The sequence below is a fragment of the Copadichromis virginalis genome, linkage group LG1, assembly GCF_057382275.1.
Source record: "Copadichromis virginalis isolate Kocher_CV1m ecotype Utaka linkage group LG1, C_Virginalis_male_GT1.1, whole genome shotgun sequence".
Classification (NCBI taxonomy): domain Eukaryota; kingdom Metazoa; phylum Chordata; class Actinopteri; order Cichliformes; family Cichlidae; genus Copadichromis; species Copadichromis virginalis.
Genome location: NC_140618.1, coordinates 11,943,130 through 11,969,209, shown reverse-complemented (window position 1 = coordinate 11,969,209; position 26,080 = coordinate 11,943,130). Strand labels below are relative to the sequence as shown.

At 38.7% G+C, this 26,080-nt stretch overlaps 1 protein-coding gene and 1 long non-coding RNA gene across 3 annotated transcripts in view; one reads left to right on the top strand and one right to left on the bottom strand.

Moving 5' to 3' along the window:
- Positions 1-12,737, top strand: part of insyn1 (inhibitory synaptic factor 1) — a 44,991-nt gene extending 32,254 nt beyond the window's left edge. For both annotated transcript variants that reach the window (XM_085451031.1, XM_085451021.1), the window contains one exon: positions 11,793-12,737. In XM_085451031.1, coding sequence (XP_085307157.1) covers positions 11,793-12,611 — 819 coding nt within the window. In that variant the 3' untranslated portion in view covers positions 12,612-12,737. The remainder of the gene's footprint in view (positions 1-11,792) is intronic.
- The window catches only part of LOC146718375 (uncharacterized), an 82,705-nt gene that overhangs the window by 4,706 nt on the left and 51,919 nt on the right, over positions 1-26,080 (bottom strand). The gene's annotated exons all lie outside the window — the stretch shown is intronic.

Below are 26,080 nucleotides of genomic sequence, written 5' to 3'. Positions count from 1 at the left end.
TTGCATGCCCTGTATTAATAGTAGGGTTAGCTGCTGCTCTCTCAGCCCCGAACAGTTCAGCCATTGTCAGACAACATTTAGCTGCAATGGAAACTAAGCTTATGTTAAAACAAAATGAAATGTAGAACAAGTGAACTGAAAGTCACAGTGAACTGAAACATGCAGCAAGTAGTCTGTTGATTTATCGTACTTTAGCCCAATGTTTGTTCAAGACTTCATCATGGCAGATGCATTATGTAAAAATATATAGATAGTAGGGGTGCAACGATACACAAAATTCACGGTTCGGTTCGGTTCGATACTTTGGTGTCACGGTTCGATATTTTTTCGATACAAAAAAAATGTTCATGCCTTTTTAATTTGTCATTTATTAAAATTATAAATATATATTTTAACTCAAAAGTACAGTTTTTAAATTTAACTCTAACCCTTGTGCGTGTTTTTTATTTTGACAGCGAATGCACACCTGCGGACCACTTATGTGCAGCCCTGGTTATTTAGCTCATCATATTGCAGCCAAAGATATTCGTTTGTCCATGAAACCATAAAGCTGCACTATCTTTTTGCCTTATAGTCTGATTTGTCATAACTTCTCCTGCTGCTTTTACACATGCACTCACATAAGCTCAGCGAGTCTCTGCGCGATCAACCTCTCACATGTTTAAGCTTGCTGCGGGAGATTTCACTTGTCATGTTTGCATAGTAAGCTAACAATTAATAAGACGATGTCAGAGGAATTGGTGCACAAATTATCATCACTCACAGATCAGTACTGTCGCTCTCTATACACAGTTTGGCGATTGCAAATTGAAAGCAAAAAAAACAAGCGCAAATTCAAACGCGATTTCAATATGTCACATATTGACAGTGGCTCACCGATGCCAATGACATAATTACCCAGCTACATTTCTGAAAGAATGCAAAAGCATTGACATATATTTTTCCGTCCTACGGGCAGGGCAGAGATAGATTTTGGTAGCCCGACTGAAAAAAAATCGCTAGCCCCGGGACATCGGGCTAGCGATATTGCGAGCCCTGTATCTGATTGAGGAATCACTCATCTTTGGAAAAGAGAGTTTATTACAGAGAAATGTCTCTTTCCAAAATAAAAGCTATACTATCCGCTTCTTCTGGGCTATATTCTCAGCAGCATAAGGAGAATCATGTGCTAACAGCTGTCTAAATGACTCGGCTAAAGTTAGTAGCATGCTTGCTTGTTTTTGTATGCTTCCACTTGTCTTTGCACTAGGATGATGTCGGCGTAAATGTGCAGTCATATTCGTTGTGTTCCCACTAGTGCTGTCAGCGTTAATCTCGTTGAAATGACCTTAACGCCACAACACGGCAAATCTCCGTTAACGAGCTACCACCGATCGCCCCGTGCATGGGGCTAGACGGCCAACACGTTAACGAGCTAACTGCGCTAACACACTAGTTCCCACCCATGTAATTGAGCATTGCATGGCACATCCAACATACTGTTTTACTTTAGTCCATGACTCGCTTACCTTCAGGGTCATACGTCACATGAAAACCAAAATAATTCCAAACGCCAGATCTGAATGAGGGTGGGGGAGGTCCATGTTGCAAGGAGAGCTTAACTTCTCTCTCGCTAGCTTGCCCTGCGCTCTTCCTTCTGACGATGCTGTCTGTGTTGAGCGCTCAGTGGATCTGCGCTCGACAGTGCAGCCTAGGCGGAGTAGTCGAACGCAGATTCACTGAGCGCTCAACACAGACAGCATCGTCAGAAGGAAAGTTGATAAAATAAATTACAAATGTTGTATTGTTCGATACATATGCATACCGAACCGAAAGCACTGTATCGAACGGTTCAATATCGATACGAATATCGTTGCACCCCTGATAGATGGTGTTACTGGTTATTTATTTATGAATGTTTGACATTTATAATCAATCGGACAGAAAAACATTACCATTTTTACTTTATTGACACTGATTATCAGCAATGGGCTTGTTTTAAACTTCCATGCAAACATACAATAGAAAATGTTCTGTGGCCATACAATGACAAGCTGTTAAAAATCACTTAAATCACAAACAAAGATTATTAACAAACACTGACCCTAACAAATCACTTATTTATCTAGTATGAGGCAACTAATTTTGCACCAATAACGTAGCAACAAAGAGGTGGAGGAACATAATCTCCTGCGCTCAGTGCATGTTAGTAGACCTTTCTACTTGGTAAGGCGTCCTTTTTATGTTGTTTTGATGTTGCTGCTTGATTTTATTTACTGTTTTAGACAGGATTGAAAAAAGGAAGAGAACATCTATGCACTGTCAGACACCACTGTTTCTCAGCTTCTTTTACTTTCTCAGTACTTAGTGTGTAATATATATTGTAGGGGTTCAAATGTTGCTTGTAATGAATTTGGAATAGTTCAGAAAGCATTTCATGATATGAAAATGGTATTTCTGTGCAGTTTTCAGTAGGTTTGTCCAAAGTATTAATACATTCTTCAAAATATGTACTATCACAATGAACTGTCAATGCACATACTGCAGACTAGACTCCACCAAATGCTTCCGCTAGTTGCACTCCGTATGACAGGAAGAGCAAACAGTGGATCGAAATCATTACTATATGGTGGTAAAGCAGGGCTGTAAGCAACTGGTTAAAAAGCCCGGCTTTTCCCAGACTTTTCTCAGAGTTACATCATTACAAGCAGAAAATACTTTTATAATTTTATGAGGTTCCTGAAGAGTTACAGGCTTAAGTTACCTTCATTTTTGTTATGTTAAAGTTTTAAGCAGTTATTTTATACTTTCTGGGGAAAACACTACCCCATCTACGTTTGTGCTTAAATTTGACTTGTGCTGTATTGCTACTATTGCGCTATAATGCTGCTGCTCCCAGCACCTTATTTCAAGAGATTGACACTTAAAATTAGGTAGTATGTTAATGGCCGTAGCTTATTGGAAAAGAAGGATGGAAATGTCCTCAATTTGCATACATTTATAAATGCTGCTGCCTGCAAGTTGTAATCACCTGTACTTGAAATATTGTGATATGATAAAGGCTTTATAGACCACCCATTGTCTTGGCAGAAGATGAGACATTTTGCAATAAAGTTCAGTTGCTGGCATACATGATACACGGGTGATTAACAGCAAGCTGTGTGGGTGGAGTCATTGAGATTTACACATCCACATATCAGATCTTTCAAAAGCTGACCACACATACAGCTGCCTGTTCTACTTCTCCACTAACTGAGCTGATAGATTTGACCACAGATTCTTTTAAGGAAAGAGAAAAAAAACATGTTGTCTCCTGTTTAAAAAAACCCTTTGTCTTCAAGTTAGTTTTTTAGCAACTTGGTGTGCTGGGTTTGCAATTCCATTTACACTCCTAGAGTTGGGGGGGAAAAAGTAACTCCTGCTTCATTACTGATGTGTTGTTAGGCAATATTTTCAGCCACAACCCAGGAAAGACGACTGCATTGTAAGGACTTTTAATTACAGAAAGAGAGCAGGTGATCAATGGCAATGTGTGAATCTGCATGTCAGTGGTAATGTGAGAGGTGCAAATGGTGTTTTATTGTAGAACATATTTTTAAAGGTATGAATATGTCCTCACAGATGGATAGAAAAGCAGGAGTAAAGCAGACAGAAGAATAAAAAAATAAGTTAAAAGTAAAAATAAAACTGCATGAAGATTATGATTTTTTTCCCTGTCAGTCTTTCACCTTCTGTTTGGCTTTTCAATCTGTCTGCCCCTTCATGCATCTGTTTCCTGTTTCTTTTCATAAAATCATTTTGATTCTGAGGTGTTTTACAAGTGATTATTAGAATTTACAAATTTAGAAGATGGAGACTAACATGCAGATATACATCTTTGTTTGCCTGACTATTTTGGCCAATGCTGATCAAAACCATTTCAAACGATGTAAAGCTTGGACTACCACTGTTGCTGCTTATATATGTCGGTGCTCTCCACTAAAATACAGCACAAATAAATAACTCAAACCCCAAGATGCACCCAACTTCAATTATTTCAACATATTAATTCAGTCAGTAATGAGATGGGTATATATTTAATATTCCATCAACATTAACGGTTTGCTCGACTATGCACATCGCCTGATGCAAATGAGCTTTGACAGCCCAGAAAATGTGTTTATATTCTGCTGTGATATGTTAATGTAGTAACATGTTTACACCAATTTACTGCCATAGTAGGAATTACATGAGAAATTGTTACTGTAACAAATCAGATCAACTGTAAGTACGCTAAATCTAAATTTATTTAAAACATTGAAATTATGATTAGTCATTGGCATAAAATGGGATAAGCATGCAGCTATAGAATGGACTGTGTATTTCCCCATCTCCCCCTCGTCGGGATACACTTATTATCTGCTTATTGGCTGGCATGGAGACAGACTTGCAGTTTGTGGTATTCTACCCTCTGCCCAAGAGATTCCCCCCATTTTCCAGTGCAGGTCAAATACATTTACCCTTCAACCCAACCCACAAAAACACATATAAACTACTATCGCTTTACACCTTCACTGGCCTTTGACAGAAAGACACCATGTTGCTAATAAAAACTCTGAGTCATTAAAATGGGTCAGTGTGGCCTGACTGCACTCACATGATCCATTTTTCCTTGCATGTGACCAGCATGACCTGACGGTACACAGGCCTAATCCACCTGCTATCTCAAGGAAGCAGACAGACTGAGGAGCCCCGTAGCGTGGCCCTACCATCTTTTTCTGGTCATTACCGGCACTAGGCCTCTCAACACGGATAGAAGCAATGAAGGAGAACCTCAATAAATGATCAGTGTGCTCTGCCAGCACCAACACATGCTGCATCTGCTACCTCCCTATTGCTGGAAGACAATCTTCCCATTTTCCTCCCTCACTGATTGTACAACCCATAGCCGCTCGAAGTATGATATGATAAACCTTCCAAATTTGCCATAGAGTTCGAATACAAGACAGTCCAGTCTAACAGTCTAATGACCTAAATTTGGCCAAGAAAGTGGTTGACTGCCCAGGCCTACAGGGACTTCAGAAGCCCACCTCTTCTAAAGCCCCACAGGGATAAATGAGGCCCATTATGTGCTGAAGTTTGTAATGATGCTTTTGATTAGTGAGTTGTCAGGAGGTACTGGCCGTACGCTCATCACAGCGTTGTTTAGCACTTTAAGGCCTCCATAAAGATGAGTGTTTTTTGAGAAAAGATGAAAAAGCAGCAGGCATGTGCCTAATGAAGTCTCAAGCTTATAGCCCCTCTCATGACAGGATAATTACACCAAATGCTTCCAGCGAACACTTCAAAGGACATTTATCCCTGTGCCAACACTAAGCAATACATCTGAGCAATCAAGATGGCCTGACCCTAATCAGGTCCCCCTAGCTTGTCTGCAATGTCTTCTGCCCAGTGACTCATTGGTCTGCAGAGTGAACTGTATTCAAATCCCGACCATGCTCAATATACTTGGCTAGTACAAAGTACTATGGAATTTTGTACAACGGAAATGCATGAGAAGCTAACCGATCTCAAGTAGGTCTTCTTTAATTTTTGTAACATGTCCCACAGAACGGTCCAAGATCAGTGGCACAATGATTCAGTTACACACTGGGTGATAATAGGTTTTCTGGGGTAAGATGTCAATACAGATTTTAGGGGGAAAATTCTGATGTGATAAATAAGCTGAAATTAGGTCTGTCAAGATACTTAATGTATTATATATCATACCGTAAATCAGCGACACCATTGACTCTGCTGTGATTAGAGGGATGCACCAAACTGCACTGATTTGGATCAGATAACTATCTGCTCCAGATTCAAAACCATAAATAAGATACTGTAACAATGTGATGAACTGTTCAAATCACTGTTGTTCTTTAGCACACCTAGCAGGAGAGCTGAGGAAACATGGGGGAAGCTAACGGCAAAGCAGCACAACGGAAGTATTTCACACCTGTTATATCAACAGATTTTCTTTGTATGTTTGAAAACATTTTTATTCAACTGTAAATAAAATAAAAACTGGGGGATCTGACAAGACAAAAAAACAAAACTGAGACTAGACAATGCTTTGGATCTTGTCTCTCATCCACTTTTTATGTTACACAAGATTTTTCAAGACCTTGCTTGCGTGTGCATATTATCTGACATGAAGAGTAACGGATATTCATTTGTCATCTGAATCACGTTTGCAAACCCTCTGTTAAGCAGCCCCGTCTCCTCTCATGCATATGATTAGGGGGGAATGATGCAGCATCTATTCCTCTGCATTAACCTAAGTTCACACAGTCTGGAAAAATATATTCTGAAGGGCAGCTGAAAAAATGTTAAGCTTTATTAAAGTGATTCATAAATTAGTTTGTAGTTTGCTCCGTTTTGAAACAGAGACACTGTGGTTAAGTTGTTATCAATGGTACTGCATTACTCTGCCCCGATGCGCAACCCTAATCACACTCCAAGCAAACAATGTCATGTGTAAATTTCTTCCCGAAGCTTTTACTCAATGAAGTCTAAACTCTCAAGCCAAGCAACATTCTGTGCAGATATGAAATACTTGCATGTTCTTCACATACAGCAGGGTAATGTTCAGTACATTACAAATTTTAAAATGCTCCCAGAATTCCATTTTATCCAGTAGTGAATAAAGATGTCTGGAAGAGACTGCACAAGTTTACAAGTCACTGGACAATTTTGCTAGTGAATCTGGTAAATATGTCCTTTCAGAGTAAGTCGGGGATGATAAATTAGGTTCTGGGGGATAAGATAAACCATATCACAAAAATATGAGTGGCTTGGATGCCTCCCTCTTCTCGGCTTGAGGAGAATTCAATTGAGGGGAAATAAGGAGAGGATACAGAGTAAGAAGGAGCTGCAAAACTGCTGGAGTTAACTGCATTAAAACAATATTTGTGAAGCCTTTACTTACAAAGCCAGCATGCAAGGCCATTTTGATAATTGCTGAGACTTCCTAACTGGCATTAACCGCTTTCAGTGCTGAAAGTGCTGCACAGTGGAGGGCTGGAAATCTATTGTGACATGTTGAGAAAGAAATAACACTTAGATTTGTTTGAATAGCACCTCTGAACATTTGAGATTTTCCCATGAAAAAAAAGCAAAGCTATGCTAGACGCTGGATGCTGCATAATTAACGAACAAGCACTGCAAACTTCTCTCAGTCTGCTCTGAAAATGACTCCTGGAAGAACGGGTGGCACAGGAACAGATGGAGAGAGGCCACTTGAACACAGCGTAATGAAGTGATCCACAGAAAATTCACTCATACTGCGTGCATTTCAAATGAACCCAGTGAGGGTGTTATGTCTCATTTATTTTGGTAACTCACACCTGATTTATTTTTTTACATATGTACAAACTGCATTGCTACTGATAGCATATTTCAGAGCTGTTTTCTACTTTCTGGTAAACACTAAAATATGTAATGCATATGGAAAACCAGATACCCTTTCTACTGGCATCATTAGAAACATGTTAAAGATGCACTTTTATGTAAGACTTGCAAAGAATTGTAATTCCCATCTGTTTACTAGACAGCTAACAAAAATCTTTCCACACAGAAAACCATCAATGCGCATCAAAACAAGCAATTCCAGTTAAACATCTGCTTAAAGACCAACTGAGTGATTAGAACATGTGGTAAATATACCCTCCTCATCAGAGGCAATTTCACACCTAAATTTTCACATTTGCTGATTTTGACCTCTGTCTGAAATTTTCAACAACATATTAAACATCAGATCTGGGAAAAAATGTTACAGTACTAATGTTCTGGTACAATTTTAATTAGCCGTAAGAGAGAAAAGACACTCACTTTGGGAGAAAGAAATCAGGTGCCCAGCTACAATAAATAAATCAAGAGACCAGGTGGTGCTGAATATTACAGAAAAATCACCACTCCTGAGGGGGGGCTTCATTAATAGTTTTTACACAAATCTGTGCTAGATAATCCTTGCCTGTCTTTTCCGTCACTCTGCCTTTCTGTTACAGACAAGGCTGGAGGGTGCCCTCTTTCAGTCTGACCCTCAGTTACCCAGACCATCATTTCAGACAGGTGTTGAGGTACAGTAATAAAACCTCACCTGATGCTACTGAGGCAGCCTCTCTTTTAAAGCACCTCAAAGAGCTTTGAAATGACTCAACTCTCTGTTGATCAGGTGATATGCTCTCAATTGACTTGTGACTGCTGGCTGATAGTGTGCAATGAAACAGAAAAAAAATTTACAATGCCATTTATTACTCAGTTTGTGTGTGCGATTCTTCCTGGGCAACCGTTAATCTAAAATAAACAAATCATGTTCTGCTTACCATTCCCACACAGAAAATCATAGTTATTGTTATAGTCATCATACTTTTTAATAGCTTCTATAAGACAGCCTTTACAGTAAAGCAAGTAAGTGAAGTTGTCAGCAGAGGCATGGAGAGAAAATTATAGACTGAAGTTAAAGTCTAATCCCCAGCACTTTATATCCATGCTTATACTACACATTACTGCTTAACTGTGTTGCAAATGGAGTCTTTTCAGTCACAAGGATATGCCATCACCGCATCATAAACTTTGTAGTATGAATGTGCCGTGAAGTCTGTTGGGGATACACAGCCTGACTCCAGAGGTTTATCACAACTTTAAGCTTCCAGAATTTTTACATTTTTGGAGGAAATAAAAACAAAAGAGAACTCAATATAAGCACCTTATGAGCTAACAACTATTTACCTTGTAGGCCTATGTTTCAGACAATAAAAACCATACGCACATGGGGGGGGGGGGGGGGGGGGGGGGTTATAGCTTGTTTGTGTACATGATCTCTGGAATGCTTTCATTTATTTATTTATTTTTCCAGTATATGATTAATAACCCACGTGCAGTGATGTCCACATGAGATAAAGTTCCGTGTTACACGTTTCATAATTACTTCGTAATGCATTCTCATAATGCATCTGCTATTTCCAACACATTGTGCACAGTGTTAATAACTTGTTCCTTATGTGTTCATTCATCCTTTGTGCTAAAATAATCTTCTCATCCAATTCCATCCATAGATCCTTCATCACACAGTCTGGAGGAAAAAAAGCAGAGACTAGACTTCTTTGTTGTTGCATTGAGCATGTGCAGCATTGTGACAAAAAGAATCAGCAGATCCTTCAGGCTGAAACTGTTATCAAGCTAAATTAGCCCACTACATACTGCAGGGAGAGGTCACGCTAAACAGTTGAAGCATGCAGGAATGCCTTTTAAAATAGAAAATAAGCAGGTTCAGGGTCACTGCAGAGGTACAGCAAACACTATGTATTTGGCAACTAGAATCTCGATTTGTGCATTACCTGTTACCTTTCTCTGAACTTACCACGGTATGCTGTAAGTGCTCCATCTGTTTAAACGCAAATTAGAAGATATATAAAAATGACTTGTTGCTCATGGCAATAACTACTAACCAAACAATAATAAATTCGGGTTTAATAGCAGGGTTGAGAAATACATCTGATAGCTATTCTTTTAACACACTGATTAAATTAGGTTTTGCAATCAAGTAAACAAAGCTATTCAGACTCCTCTGGCCCTGAAAACATCTTACATTAACAGCTCCATGAGTAAAAGTCTGCAAATCACACAGCAAACAGGTGGAGTAATTCAAGGATTAGAGGATTCATACAGCCTAGTTCCCTCCGGGCAGCATGCCAGTGGAAAAGCACAGTCCAGGTACTCATGAGGTGCTCGATGCCATAACTGGCAGATCTGCAGAGAAGCTCATTGACAGATGAGCCAATGCTGTGCGTGCAGAGGTATGCAGCCAGATTCAAAATGCAGGTGCTTTGACTTATCAGCACCAAGAAAAATTCAGGATTGAGATAAAACAGCAGCAAGGAGAATCTAACCATGCTTGAGCCAAATTTAGGATGGAAGATTGATTCAGTTTTATTCTTAAGCTTTTTATTGAGCACACGAGCAGCAAGTTTGAATTTACAGCTTTTAAAGTTGGACAAAGAATGAATTACAATAGCAATTCCACATACAGAGATAAGACTTGGAGTTTTTGATACAAGCATACTCATTTTGTAGTCATAAGAGTCAGAAAGAAGCAAGCACTGCAAATAATTATGGGGGGGCGAAAACAGATCATATTCAACAAATCTCAGGGTGAAACTACACTTTCTCTGCTGTTCGGCAGCAATTACAGGGCAAATCGAGGTGTACACATTCTAAAAAAAAGTTTTCTGAGTTCAAAACACTGTGCTTAATTGCTGAATAGTTTGGGGAAATGTATCATTTACAAGCTACATGAATGCTGAGTGTTTTCATTTCACAATAGATTGTTGTTGAGAGCAGAACATGCTGATTAAAGGTGCTAAAATGTCAAGTATAGAGGGCTCGGATTTTAGGTGCTGTCAGCAAACCAGCATGATTTCCACTGAAGTGCTTTCTATTCATCAAACACTCAACACTGCTGCTGATGACAAAGGCATTGAGGTTAATTTTGAGGTAACAATAAATGAAATGCTTTTGTGGTACATTTCTGTGCAGCAGGTGAACATTTGAGTTTATTTTGTTTGACATGGGCATTACAATAGCACTACAATTAACATCAAAGTGCAGGCATCAAAAGCACTGGATTAGGGGTTCATACTGTAAAGCTATAGGTCTAAGAAGGTTTATCTCATTTTAAAATGAATCAGCTACTGGATTTAGGATACACAGCTTGGTCTGAGAGGATTCTTTGGTGCACGTGGTGCCTTTTCTGTCTCAAGTCTCTTTCATGCTACAGGCTCATTCCAAAGGATTGTTTAATTTTGTCTTAATATAACATGAAGCAAATTTTTTAACACCTGTCTGAGGAAAAGCTTGGTGGAAATAAAGACAATTTCCAAACTATGAACAAACAATTATAGATTTATGGATCAAAAGAGAGTAATGGCAAGCTGTAAAGGCAAACTGCGTAAATGTTGGCTTTTGTTAAACTTCCCAGTGGGGGGCAATTCAGGGGCATGCGAAACATCTAGAGATTTCATATAATTGGAGTCGGTCTATTCATGTACTGTGTCTGCAAAAAGTAAGACCATTATCCCCTCGTTGCATTTTTTCCTACAAGTGCAAAAATATTTCTTTTTCAATATGCATTCATGACATAAATATGCAAAAATGGCAAAAGTGCACATGCTATGTGTTCTAATTATGTTAGCATATAAAAGTCCAGCCAAAACAGAACAGGTGATACGTGCACTTTTTGCTATGTATATAAAGCTTAATATACATTATTACGCATCATTTTTTCAGAAATGTAACTTTTAGCTTTTATCCTAATTATTTTGCCTTCGTAAGCTTACCTTTGGACACAGAGGCCTTTGGAGGTAAATGATAACAAGGACATATTGGAGGTAAAATGCACTTTATGCTACTTACTATAGGACTAAACATAAAGTAAAGGTCAAGTTGAATTTTTGTAAGCGCTTGGTCGTAAACTAACAAGAAGTAGAATTAGATCTTGATTCCAAAACAGGAGTTAGGAAAGTAAATGCAATTCAATCTAAGAGAGACATAATTGCACCAGATATTGCTTAAACTAATCCATTAGCTTTAGAGAAGTTTATCATTAACTTGAGGTCATGAGGTAAAAGTCACTACAGTTGGCTATTGATTCATTCTCTGGAAATCTTGGCACAACATAAAAAATTTAGTAGCAATTCTTAAATATATGAACCATTGTTCAGAGATTTATGATTGGATCTTTGTGGCTGTTAAGGTTAAAAAATCTTTTACCTAAAACTGTTTATTCTCTTTCACAGGTGGTGGGTCAAATCGATAAACTAACGTCTGACTTTGACTTTGACCTGGAGCCAGATGACTGGACCGTGGCCACAGCCAGCAGCACGTCCAGCAGTGAGCGGGGCTTGGGAGAGGCCTTCCGATTGGACTTCCTCAATGCAGATGTCCTTTCTGACAGCTGGGAGTTCTGCAGTTATCTGGAGGCTGCTGGTGCAGCCGCTCGCAGATCTTGCGGGCAACCAGGAGATCCACAGCAGGAGATGGGTCGTGGGACCAACCTCACCCAAACACAAACCCCCACCCCACCCCCCACCACTGCGTCTGTCTACTCTCAGATGAATGGCGGGCTGCCCATCCCCAATGGGCCACGCATTATTACTCCAGATTCATCGAGCGAGGAGGCCAGCAGCTCCACGCACAGCCACAAGACTTCCCGTACCTCTGGCACAAGAGAAAGAGTCCGCTTCAGTGACAAAATTCTGTACCATGCATTGTGCTGTGACGATGATGAAGAGGAGGAGCAAGAGGAGTTACAAGAGGATAAGAGTGGCTATGCTACACCAGATAGCGATACTGAGCCCAGCCTCCTGGCCAGCTCAGTTGCCCCCAAACGTTCTTCCTCTGAGCACTCACTCCTCCATAACTGTCTGGACCCTTCTTATGTCTCCTCACCTGTGAAGGGGACGACAGGAGCTCACACACTACCCAGGAAAGGTCTCTTAAACCCCGGCTGCCGCAAAAAACTGTTACGAAATAGCAGCACACAAACTGTCTCTGACAAGAGCACCCAAACTGTACTGCCCTATATTCCAACCAAACAGAAAACAAAGGACCACTGAGAAAGCCCGAAGTTTATCGTAAAATCTCATGAAGGACTGTGCATTATTTAATATTAAATACATAGCTCATAGATTAATACACAAATAAATTAATTACTAAATAAATAAATGATATATGGGAAATCACTTGACTACATAAAGTCATTCTGAGGCTCAGGGAAAACACGATGAATTGAAGTCAAACAGATCAAAAGGGTGAAAAGTTAGAGGCAGATCAAAAGGTTCTAATTTTAAAACACATACTGAGTGGACTCAACATGTTGGATTATTTCAAATGATTTCAGAGATTAAAAAAACAATCATTTTTCCCACAACATTTAAGTGCTTAAAATCACAAGAATAAAAATATGAAAAGTTTATTTCCCACTCCTCACACCACACTATAACTTAAAAATTGCTATAATGTGGATACAGAAGGTTGCTCATTCTGTACTCTGAATCTGTATAAACACTGTCATTTTTCATGTTCCAGGGTTTTAAATGTTAATGGGATGGTTGATTCCAGCAGGGATATGTATCTGGATGCACATGTCAAGCCTCTTCTTCTCACTGATGTCAACAAATGATTCTGAGTGAAGAGCCGGAGAACAACACTATTTATCTGCCCTTGATTTTATAAACACCAAATCCGGCGCTCTTCTCGATCTGCTGGAGAAGCTGCAACACATAACATAAAACTGACAGAAAGGGGGGAAAAGAAAAGAAAAACAGATATATACATTGTCATTTCAAAAGGTGCAGTTTACAAAGGTGCCATTTTCAATTTTTCTCTTCCTACCGGTGACGTCATTAGGCTTAGGATTTGAGCTGAATAGCAGTCCACAAAAAAGTGCTAAAGGTTTTTGTCTCTTCATTCAGTTGCCCAGTGGGGAACTGAACTCAATAGAGCAGCATTTTATTCACAGGGCTGACGCCAATAAGCATTCCTGATCAATATGTTCGAGGGAGGTTGCAGTGAGAAGTCTCTCTGCTGAGCATGCATGCCACTCTCCTGGGATCTCTGAACAAAAACTCAGTCAGATCTATTTACTTACACTAAGCGAAACAAAAATTAGAACTGTTGCCCTAAAGAACTGACATTTCAAAAACTGTGTGTCCAAGAGTGAGAGTTGATGGTGAAAAAACAGAGACCGTTAACGTTCAAAGATTTTCTTCTACAAAGCAATAATCTACCCTGGGGAACAGCTTTGTGAGTATGGTCCCTGACTTGGAGTTTCAAAAGAAAAAGTTAAATGTTGCAGTCTTTATAGGAAAACCCTCTTTGTCTCCCATGAAGCTGACCTTTTTGCCTCTGATGACCATAACCTTTCACGGTAGGAAGACTCTGCTTGCAGTATACTATTCTACCATACACTCTCTTATTCCACTTAATAAAAACAAACAAACATGAAATATTGCAAAAAATATGAAGTAAATAAGCTTTGTATTCAAAGGATTACCCTAAAGACTTTATAAAGAATTATTCCACATTCCCAAGTTGGTGTTGTTTATTAGCATAAACAAACAAAGCTATGCCACCACACAGGAAAGACATCAATTACAGGAAAACAAACTAAGCCCTTATTTTGATGCCTACACACCTGCCAGATATTACAATGCGTTTCCACTCTACAGGTTTTATAAGTCATATCTGCAATGAAATCACTTTTTCAAATATAGACCTGTTTGGCACAGGCGTAGAATACATTATCATTGGGGACAGATTTTAGAGTTTTGGGCAAAACATTAGCAACGTCTCTTTTGCCAACAGGCTCATTATTCATCTCTAATAGGACAGAGCTTTGTCCTCGGTTCTCTGTAGGACAAGGGTGGGAGGCATCCAAAGGTTATGAAAACCTGAGCACACTGATGCCAAATCATCTGCCTACCAGGAAGTTCATTTCATGATGCCACCAGACACAAAAACAGATGTGTGTTTGTGAATGTGTGTGTGCATGTGCGTCTCTGTCTGTATCGTCATTGCTTTTATGTCTACACACTCTCTGAGGAGATGCATGGTATTTTCTGAATTACACCTAACATACAATTTTATATTTCCCTGTCATAGCAATTAATGGGGATCAATACAAATAGACACAGCACATCCCTCTGGAAGTCATTTGGCCAGACTAGTCCATAAGACAAGATTAGACAAAATCTCCTTAACAAGGCTGAAGTGAGTCATGCCATCTGTATTATGACATTAGCAGTGGGCATGCATTAGTTCAAATCCCTAATCAATTTTCTAATGATAGCCAGCGGGACACTGTTGAATGACTGACAAATAATGTGGGGAACAAAAGACTTTAAAAGGTCATTATGGCAGAAATATACATGGGCCACAGTTTCCTTACCCACCCTTCATATATAATTACTAGGGGTGCAACGGTACCGTTGCACCCCTATTGAACCGTTCGATACAGTGCTTTCGGTTCGGTACGCATATGTATCGAACAATACAAGATAATTTTATTTACTTTATCAGCTTTTCTTCTGACGATGCTGCCTGTGTTATCTGCGTTCGACTACTCCGCCGAGGCTGCACTGTCGAGTGCAGATCCACTGAGCACAGCACAAGCTAGCAAGACAGAAGCTAAGCTCGTTGCAACATGGCAACTGCCTCAACGCTACCCGACATTGAACCTCCCCCACCCTCATTCAGATCTGGCCTTTGGAACTATCTTGGTTTTCATGTGAAGCATGACCCTGATGGTAAGTGCGTCATGGACAAAAGTAAAACAGTATTTCGGATGTGCCACGCAATGCTCAATTGGTGGGAACTAGTGCATTAGCACAGTTAGCTTGTTAACGTGTTGACGCCGTCCAGCCCCACGCACGGGGCGATCCGCGGTAACTCGTTAACGGAGATTTGCCGCGTTATGGCGTTAATGTCATTTTAACGAGATTAACGCTGACAGCACTAGTGGGAACACAACGAATATGACTGCACATTTACGCTGACATCATCTTAGTGCAAAGACAAGTGAAAGCAGACAAAAACAAAAAGCACGCATGCTACAAACTTTACCCGAGTCATTTAGACAGCCGTTAGCACATGATTGTCCTTATGGGGACCTGATATGTTTAATATGCTGCTGAGAATATAGCCCAGAAGAAGCGGATAGTATAGCTTTTATTTTGGAAAGAGCCATTTCTCTGTAATAAATTCTCTTTTCCAAAGATGAGTGATTTCTCGATCAGATGGATTTTTTAAAATTATTATTATTTTGTTGTTTCAGCAACATTAAATTTAAAACTGTACTTTCAAGTTAAAAATCTATATTTATAATTTTAATAAATGACAAATTAAAAAGGCATGAACATTTTTTTGTATCGAAAAAACATCAAACCGTGACACCAAAGTATCGAACCGAACCGAACCGTGGATTTTGTGTATCGTTGCACCCCTAATAATTACCACACTTTACTCTCACTGGCCTTTGTCTCCATCAGTGAGCACAGGAAAACAGATGACAGATCTGTGTTTTCTCTGCTGATTGGTAAGGGTCCGTGAAGCGGAGAGCTCAATGCAGTCTCACTGATTACTATGGATTGGCTAACAGCCGGGGCTACCTAAGGTTGATTTGTTTCATCTTTGTGCCATTGATATCCTGCCACAAGAGCAAACTATTTCTATTGTATCTCCCTCTTTTTTTTTTCTTTACCTGCAATCTCCTTCCATTGCACACACCATTTTCTATTTGTGGCAATTAGTCACATCAAGCATCTTCTAGTGATTGACAAAGAGATGGGATGGTAATTTTGCATCTCAGTTTCTGGTCAAACTAGTAGAAAGTTTTTTTGTCAATGAGTAGAGGATTATGGTCTCCAACCAATATTTAAAACACTTGGATATCAAAGTCAGGCTAAGAACACAACACTCCTGACGAACAGTTTGCACATAGTTACATGGCTCAGTTTTCTACATATATAGGGGAATGCTGCTCTTATGCACACAGAAGTACCAGTAGCAATAGGCTGCAGGATCTATAGTGCCATGGTCAACCAAAAACCAATACCACCATCTGAAGGATGGCCAAACAAAGCCATGTTAACCATCAAGTACCATCTGATTGGAATCAGGGAATGATTAATGAATAGCCATTCAGGAGTAATAGATAAGATACACCTTCACAGGTGATGAAGGACAGGGCCTGTGGCCATGAGGGAGGATCTGGGTGATTCTTGGGACGAAACAGTGCCTTCAGATGACTTGGCACACTGTAATTAAAGTTAATGAGAGTCACTTTTGCATACACCATGCCATTATGATTTATCAGGATGATATATATGTAATAAAAAACAATGGAAGGTCAAAGGAGCCCAATTATTATTCTAGGTCAAAGAGACGATAACTATATGGCCTTGATCAAGTAAAGATACCCAATAAATTCTAGAGTTTGTACTAGACTATGGGTAGGAAACACTATATTAATGTGCACCCTAGAAACAAACTTGACAGGAAATCAAATTACATATTGCCGCTATCACTCTTAATTTTGGGTGGCAAATTGTCCTTTTATCATCTGCGATATGGAAAAAAGTAAAATTACTTGTCTAATGCAACAGTTATTTTTACAGGATGGAGTTACAACATTGCGTCAGTTAACTGAGGTTTGTGGGCATTTGTTTACAGTATGTACCGGTCCCTTTAGATCCCACCACGGCATTTCAATTTGGTTGAGGTCTGGACTTTTAATGGGCCACTGCAACACCTTGATTCTCTTTTTTTTTTTTAACCATTCTGTTGTAGATTTTGTGCTGTGCTCATCTTCCTGTTGCACAATCCAATTTGACTAAGTTGTAGTTGTGGGACAGATGGCCTCATGTTTCATTCTAGAATACTTTGCTATACAGAGGAGTTCATGGTCAACCCACTGATTGCAAGGCACCCAAGGCCCTGTGGCTGAAAAACAAGCCCAAATGATCATCTCCCCTCCACCTACTGACAGTTGAAATGAGGTATGTTTGCTAATCTGTTGTGGTTTGGTTTTTGAAAGAGAGGTGCAGCCAAACATCTCTTGCACGTCCACAGGACATTGAGGACATTTTGTTCTCACCACCATGGGTATGTTAGCAAATCTGAATTGTTGGAACCAATAACCTGTGGAATTTCCATACAATTTGCTAACTATCCGCATGCTGGCCTTACCCAATTTCTCTATATAAGGAAATGCATACATGCATACCTCCTGGTAAAGCTGAGAAACTGGTGATGATGTTGTAAGAAAGAAGACTGCACATCTAAGGCAAGTAATAAGGAGACAGTCTGGCGGTAGAAAATTCAATAATATTGTCTGAGGTCCAAGGAGGAAGTCAGAAGAGGCACAAGTTTCCAAAGTATCTCCACAGGAATGGAAACAAAACAAAATGAATAAATAGAAACTTTCAGACTAAAAATAACAGGAGTTCTGAATATCATTTCCCCTTAGACACTCAATCTCAAGTTTTAAAAAATTGAATCAAAGATGATATGAAAAACACTAACAGACTAAAAGAAAAAGAAGAATATAGGTAAAGGACAAGGGTCATGTAGTCTGTTATCTCTGTTAGCTCCACATGAGAAACTACATGCAATTAAAAAAAAGAAAAGAAAAATGAAAAAAAAAATCCAGATTCTCAAGCATCAATGCGATGAAGCCAAAAAATTATACCATAGATAACAACATCTAGCAATGACAGTCATTTTTACATGTAAGATACAATGAAATGAGATATGGAATAACAGAATATGTTTAAACTGACTGAGGCTGCAATGTAAATGCTGCACACTAGTCAAGCAAGATAAAGAGATGGTAAAGAGAGAGCTTATCGTTAAAGAGAAGTGTTTGATGTTCCACCAGATAAGCTTCAGGAAGTTGCTGGGGAGAGGGTCATTTGGGCTTCTGGGTTTATGCTGCTGCCCTCACAACCTGGTCCCGGATAAGCGGATAAAAATGGACAGAGGGAGGTTAAAGCCTACTCCTTTCCGTTTAGTATTTTGTTTTCCCTACGTGCATTTTTTATTGTAATTCTGAGCATTTCGCGTGTTATGATTCCTTGCAAAACTGTAAATGATGACCAAAAAGCAAAATTAAGCATAATTACGCAAAAATATTTAAAAACACATTTTTCTGTGAAACACTCGTGCAGACAATTTACGCATAGAGTTGTGCATACCCACCGTTAGTAATTCCTAAAGTTTTGTGGTTTGTTCAAATGCAACTTTGAAAACTGAAGTTATCGTTCAGTTTTCCAGAGAAAAGGCTTTTTCCCCACCTGAATAGTCCAGACAATTAAACTGCTTTTATAACAGACACACATATTTTAAATGTGTTTAGTCAGTTATTAAAGACTAAATCAAGTGCATTTAATTAACAGTATCTGGCAGCTACTTAACCTCCTAATTCCTATCCGGTTGTTCAGTCTGACGTCACTAGCCGTGTCTGGGTCTAAACTCCGCTGCAGGTCCATATATCAAACAATCACTATGGCATTACTGAGAGTTGAAAAACTGTCTAAAGTCTTTCATCTTTAATAAAATGATCAGCGTTCTGCTCTACCAGGTGTAACAATTGAGTTTAACATCCAGGCATCCATGAAAATGGAATTTATGACATTTAACAGAGTTAGAAGTTAGCAGGAAGTTAGCTCGCTAGCTTCTATCTAAATACAATATAGCATGTCCTGACTGCAGGGTTTTGGAAACAAATTAAAACGTACAGCTCTGCTATCACTTCCAACATAAATGAAGACAGAAAACTAAACAGCAGTGACGTTTGTAGGGTTACTGAAGTTGGGCTAGCTGGTGTATAATGATGTGCTACGTGACCGCTAGCGACACAGCTATGTTAGCATAATATAAACAAGCTAACTTTTTTTCCACTCGATAAAAGTTAACATGAGTGTTCTCGGTGGTCAGGAACAAATGTAATCGCATGGCAGGATGCTGTAAAAGGACCAAACTTCAGCCAGGAGAACAACTGAGATAATCCATCCATAATACGAGGTTAGTCATTCATATACTGCTGCATGGGCTGGGCTGTAGTTACATCCTAAGGTTTTAAAAACTGAGCTTAAATAAATGATTAGCGGTAATAAAAGCCGAGGGAGGTCAACAGGGATCACTGACTGTTTTAGGAGCTTTTTGAGATCAAATAGAAGAAAATACATAACATTAAACATGTTAACAACACAAAAGCCATATTAAACGCAGACTACTTTAGACCCGGAAGTAGGATTCGTCGCGTCATCACTGAACAACCGGATTGAAGCTTAAAGGGTGTATTTAGTTTTCCTGTTACTGCACAGAGTCAAAAGCCAACGAAAAATGATCATTCCTACAACTGCTCCATCTGGGGAAAGAGAAATACCAAACAGATGGATATAATTTCATTATGTAATGCACTTGATAATAATTGATCAGCACACCCAGGCTAAAGACAGAAAGTTACCATTTTCATCACATTACCTGACTGATAATTGGAATATCTTCCAATGTGAATTTAAAATGTGGCATGACCGAGCAAGGCAGGAGTGCAGAATCATTGCGGAGGCAATTTTTTGAAAGCCAGTTGAAAGAAGAAAAAAAAAAAAGACAGAGAGAAATGATTGTGGCTGAAAAACTAAGAGCCCTCAAATTGAACCACCATAGAAATATAACCTTGTTGCATACTGCATTAAATTGCACACAAATGATGTGTGTAATGACATGCTCAGCTGAGCGAGGAATACATCAAGAGACAATTGAATTGGTCCAGAAAAATATATAATTACAGGAAACATTACTGACACACTGCGGGAATGGGAGATGCATGTTACAGGGAACCCCCATGAACACAAAACAGATATTACCAAGTTCTTACTAAACTACGGGAAGGAAAGAATAATTTAGAGAAATCCATTGTTAATTGAGTGTCAGTCTGAAATACTACCTAAGTGCAGGTCTGTGCATATAGATCTAATTCTGACAGCGCATGGAAGTCAAGTAAAAGCAGCAGCAGCCTTTTCTAGACAGCTCTGGTTTGGCAGTCTGTCAGCATTTCCATGAGATCTTACAGGTAAAGGCCAAGAAGGCAGGGAATTGCTGACAGTTTAGCACTGCAAGACCAACAAATAAGAGTCAAATGATGATAAGACAGGTGCAATGTATACGGCAAGTCCCCAAGTGCCCCTTATTTCACCTTACAAAGGGCTTTCCCAGTCTCTCATATTTAGTACTTTCTCCACAGTCCACACCCTATACTCTCTCTCCTTCTCTCTCACACTAACACACGCAATTACGTCCCTCTGTTCATTCTCTCCGCTATCCTCCACTCCTCTGGCTGTAATGAGCTCTCCGCTCTAGCCCAGGAGGCTCTAACTGAGGTCTTCATCAAAAACGCAGATATTTTAAAGGTGGCAAGGACAGGTAAGAGTCATTCTTTTGCTGTTCCATTGTGGAGCAGAAGGGAGGGGGAGAAAGCTACAGTTCAGCTGTGCTACACGACCATGTACCATAGACTGATTCCTGCATTCTGTTTGCAAAAATGAGAGTGGACCTTGTAAAAAGGCTCTGATTGCAATAATTACAACTGTACTTAATGAGAAGAATCTTTTAGCATTTTAACAGCTTCCCCTTTACTCAAACTATAAAGTGGGTCACCAGACAGAGAGAAGTGCCTGCATGTTGTGTTACGCTGCTGTGCATTTCCAATACATTATAGCAGTGATCACTCTGAAATGACTGCAATTAGTCAAATGTCAGGCTTGGTTTGTCAGTGAGCCACCATGAGTGCACAAAGTAGCTCAGAGGTATGTCAAAAGATTAATAGCTGAGGGATTTTATTAAATAAGGTGCTAGAAGGAAACTGAAGGAATAAACAAAATTAATTACAACTTCAGTGCTTTCGTGTAAGTTTAGTCCATAATTAAGCACACAGATTTTTTTTTTTGATTTTTTTTTAGGCTTAGCCAATTATTTTGTTGGCCTGCCATACTTTACAGTCATAACTCATTAAAGCTCATTACTACTCTTATAATACCATGCAATTATTGTTATATTTACTGGACAAAAAAATTAGTTACTGTTAGATTACAAAGGTGAATAAAACACACAAAACAGTAAAAATGTTTTTACCAACGTTTCTTGAGCTGTAAAATTGGATGGGTCTTAGCATTCATCGGGCTACTTCTATCAGCAAGTAACATCATCAGATTGCTGATTTAGCCAGTCCTAATGTTTTTGCTATAGCTCTGATAAGTTTCATTTTAATTGATAACCACTTGCAATCATTTGCATTAGCATGTTTTTTGGATGTCATATTCAGAATTCCAGTTCATCCTGCTACTTCTATCAGTAAGTTACATTATCAATAAACACCACTGAGCCGGTTCCAGTGGCAGCAATACATGCCATAACATTGCCTCCCCCATGTTTAATGACGAGGTTTTATGTTATGAGGTTGTACTTCAGATCACAAACTGTTCCAAACTCTAACCCTTTCAGTTTCTTCATACTTTTCTATCCATATCATTTGGGTACAAGTTGATCTTGGTTTCATCTGTACAAAGATCCCCTCTTAGCAAAGTCTAATCTGCCCTTCCTGTTCTCGAGTCTAACCAGTGGTTTGCAACTTGTAAACCCTTTGCACTTACATAAATGAAGGCTTCTCTTGATTGCAGACTGTGACAATGAAACGCGTATCTTCTTGATAATTTTTTTTGTCTTGACTAGATTTCGAGAAGGATTTTTCTTGACCAAGGACAGAATTCTGCAATCCATTTTAGCTGTCTCCTGCGCTCTTTCGGGTATGTTGTTGTTAATAAGCTGACGAGTGCATTCCCTCTCTTAACTGATTTAACCAATCCTAATGTTTTTGCTATAGCTCTGATAGGTTTCATTTTAATTTTAGACCAGTGACAACCACTTGCGATCACTTGCATTAGCATCTTTTTTGGATGTCATTTTCAGAATTCCAGTCAACAGCTACCATGTGCAAGTTCAAAACTTAGAATGAACTCTGAATTATAATAGAATATGATTCACCTGGCCATAAAATTGCTTGTCAGTCAAATGTCCTATTATTTTTGAGCCTTGTAAAATGGCTCCAATTCCAAAGCAGTTAATGCAAATCTTTAGTTAAACCTGCTGAATTAAAGAGCAAAGTCTGCATTTCAATCAAACCTGATTGTATGATTGCTAATGTACAGAGTCAAAATCAATACAAAAATTTGTTATGTTGAAAATACATCTGGCCCTCTTTATAGATACTAATTTGAAATTATTAAATAATTTAAATTTTATACATTTAAAAAAAAATGTTAAATAAAGCGGAATAAGTGATGTAGCACAACTGGTGACCTGCCAAGCTGCATTATAAACAAAGATCTACTGCTTTTCTATTAAAATTGATCCTAAGGAAGCAATAGGCTTGTAATGCAACTTGGATAAAAATCAATCAGTCGGAAGTTTGAAGTTATGGCATCTTGGCCTTGTCCAGCTGGCCAATCAATGTTCTCTTTTGCTTGTGTCCTCAGTGCATCACCATGGACTATAAAGCCTAGAAGGCCAGCTGTAAAGTAGCTGTGTGGGCCCTTTTCTGGCCTGGTGTTTGGCAATCTGGCAAGAGTTTCTGGCATCCTTGCAGTCAAACCAGGACATTAAGAGCATGTAAAATGTAAATCTTGCAGCTGACAGACTTATCTCTGCTGTCTCCAGACTGAATTTACCACCTTGCACAGAGCTATAAAAAGCTAGCTGTATCAACATCTTATTCCCAAGGGAAATGTACGAATTATGAATACCTTTTTGCATACGCTAGTAGTGGGTGCTCTGTAAGTTTGAGCACTATCTATATTTTTCATACATTCATATCTAAATGACATTTCACCAGGGTATATAGTGGCAATAAATAAATAAATAAATAAGAGTAAAGAGAAAAAGTAAAAGCTAAGATACTGATTGGTTTTATGCACTGCTCAGCTGATATTAGTTCACGTATGTTCACTCGTTGCTATAGATGAACAAGATAAAGCCTTATTTGATGATCCCTTGGCTAGTATAGCCTAATTTGTGTTCCAGCTTCATCCAAGGTGGTTTAACATTAATTGAAGAATCTGATTTACAGAGTCTCCTGATCTGAAATGTGTTGTTATTATGCAATTCCTGCTGAGTATCGCAACTTTTGTAGCACAAATCCTGACATAATAAGCATCCTGAGACTACTGAAGGAACTACTACACTTCCTACTGCAATACATAGGGCATAAGTGGCCTGGCCAGATATGATATGCAAATGCTGGTGCTAACAAATAGTTTTACATTGACCCTAATTTACTCCAAAACCGGTTCAGAGGTCTTTTTTTCTGTTCCATGAGTCCTGTTATCTTGTCCATACCATTCACAGTTGAATACGTGCATTGCACTATAATAAATCACTTCAATACAGCTCCTTAGCTAATCAGTTTCAACTATAAGCTTAATTAACTAAATAGTCAGTTGTGCAGTAATAACTGTCAAAGATTTCTACCCCCAATACTACAGCTCAGCAAGTGTGCATAAGAAAAGTCTTCCATGAAGACAAAAGTTCTAGTCTGAATGGTAATGTTGCCTCTGTACATGACTACACTGGATTTTAAACAGTCAATATGTGATGAAACAGCATTTAAAAGTCAATGTGGTGGCGTACAGTCTGTAGATGTCCAAATACTTATGGACCTTATTATACTGTTTCATTGATAGCTGAAAACTTCCAAATAGCAAACAGCTATCAAATGAGTTTTGCTCTTGTGTGGAGAGTTTAATCAACACCTGTACCAGATCAATGTTATGTTGTCTTAATATGCACAGGATGGAATAGAAGCGCTGTTTAACTGGTAATTCACTCCACACTGAATTATCGTCAAGCAAACATTAAACTGTATACTATATATAGCTATAACTTATGTTGTCATCATAATAGGCACAGGAAGACATACTCCTGAACAAGAAATTTAAGGCGCATCCAGCTACAGCTCATTTTCATACAAACAAAAACTGAACCAATAACAATGGAGAACTAGATCAAAATCGAACTCAGCTATGCCACCGAGTGCATAATATCTTTCCTCATACAAAGCAGATTACAGCCACTAAACTTTACATGCTAAATATGTAGCTATTCTGGGAAACAACACTGACCAAAATTTGTACTTTTTATGTTACATGACTTTTAAAAGCAACAACTTTCATTAATTACAGGATTTATATGACAGCCGATTGTGTTGATAATGTTGCACCACATCATGTTTGTCACAGCCATTGGCCTATTAGTATTGCAATTAAAAACACAATGCTCCAGGCACTGTATGAGAAACTGTCAAATAATGAATGTGGTAGCTGCTAACTTTTAATGAGGGGCAGACAAATTATTCACAGTATGATACACACACAACACTCATCTTGATTTTGTTTCTTACACACATACTGGCATACTTCAGTGTTAACGCGGTTAGCCAATACAGACCTTGAACATCTAGATACTCTACTCGTTATCAATTTATTTGATAGAAATCTTTAGGGGAAAATATATTCCCACTGCTCTGACTTATAGTAAAAGTTTTGAAAAAGAGCAGTGAAAGCTGAACTCTTTTTTTTTTCTTTGCTAGCAGCTGTTTTAGACATTTCAAAACAAACAAATAAACAAAAAATAAAACATAAACTGCTTGAAAAACTCCAAAGAAGTTTTTAAAGTAGTTTTAAAAAGGTGTCAAGTATTGTACCTTCATACTTTTTTCACCTGTTCAGCTGATATTGATCTTCTTATTTCCACTACAGATTCCATTATAGATTATGGTAGGCTGGATAATTCTTTACCATACGGTAAGAACATTTCCCACAGTTTTGTTACAATTAGCATTATAGTGGGTAGAGTTACATTAATTTAGTGCAACACTTAACTGTCACACTAACCTTTAAGCCACAAATAAGGTGTAAATAACATGAACTCATCCAGACTGACAGGTAACTCACTAACTGGGCTCTTGGTGATCAGAGCATCTTAAGGAAACATATGTAGCTTATTTCTTTACAATTCTTTTAGTTGAATTTATAAATTGATAAAGTACACAGAGGTTACACCATACAATATGGTCTTGTGTACATATGTGTGTGTTTAACCTCCTAGGACCTGGCGTCCACATATGTGGACATCACATTCTGGGTTATTTAGACCACAATACTCAATTTTGCTCTACAAGGGCCTGATATCCACTTACAAGGACATTATAATGCTACTGTTCTATCGCAATTTCAAACGAATATCCTTATATGTTGCTCTCATTTCTCTTAGAAACAAAAAAATCAGGCAAAAAAAAAAAATCTGGTAATTCTTTGTTTTTACATTCATCGGGCCCTAATGTGCCCAATAATCAAAGAGAAATTAAAAATGCATGCCGTGGAAGAGTTTGGGTCTTAGGAGGTTAAATAACCTTTTTAGGCTATATCATTCAAACAGTATAAATAACTGAGAACCCTAGTAGCCTCAAGTTCAA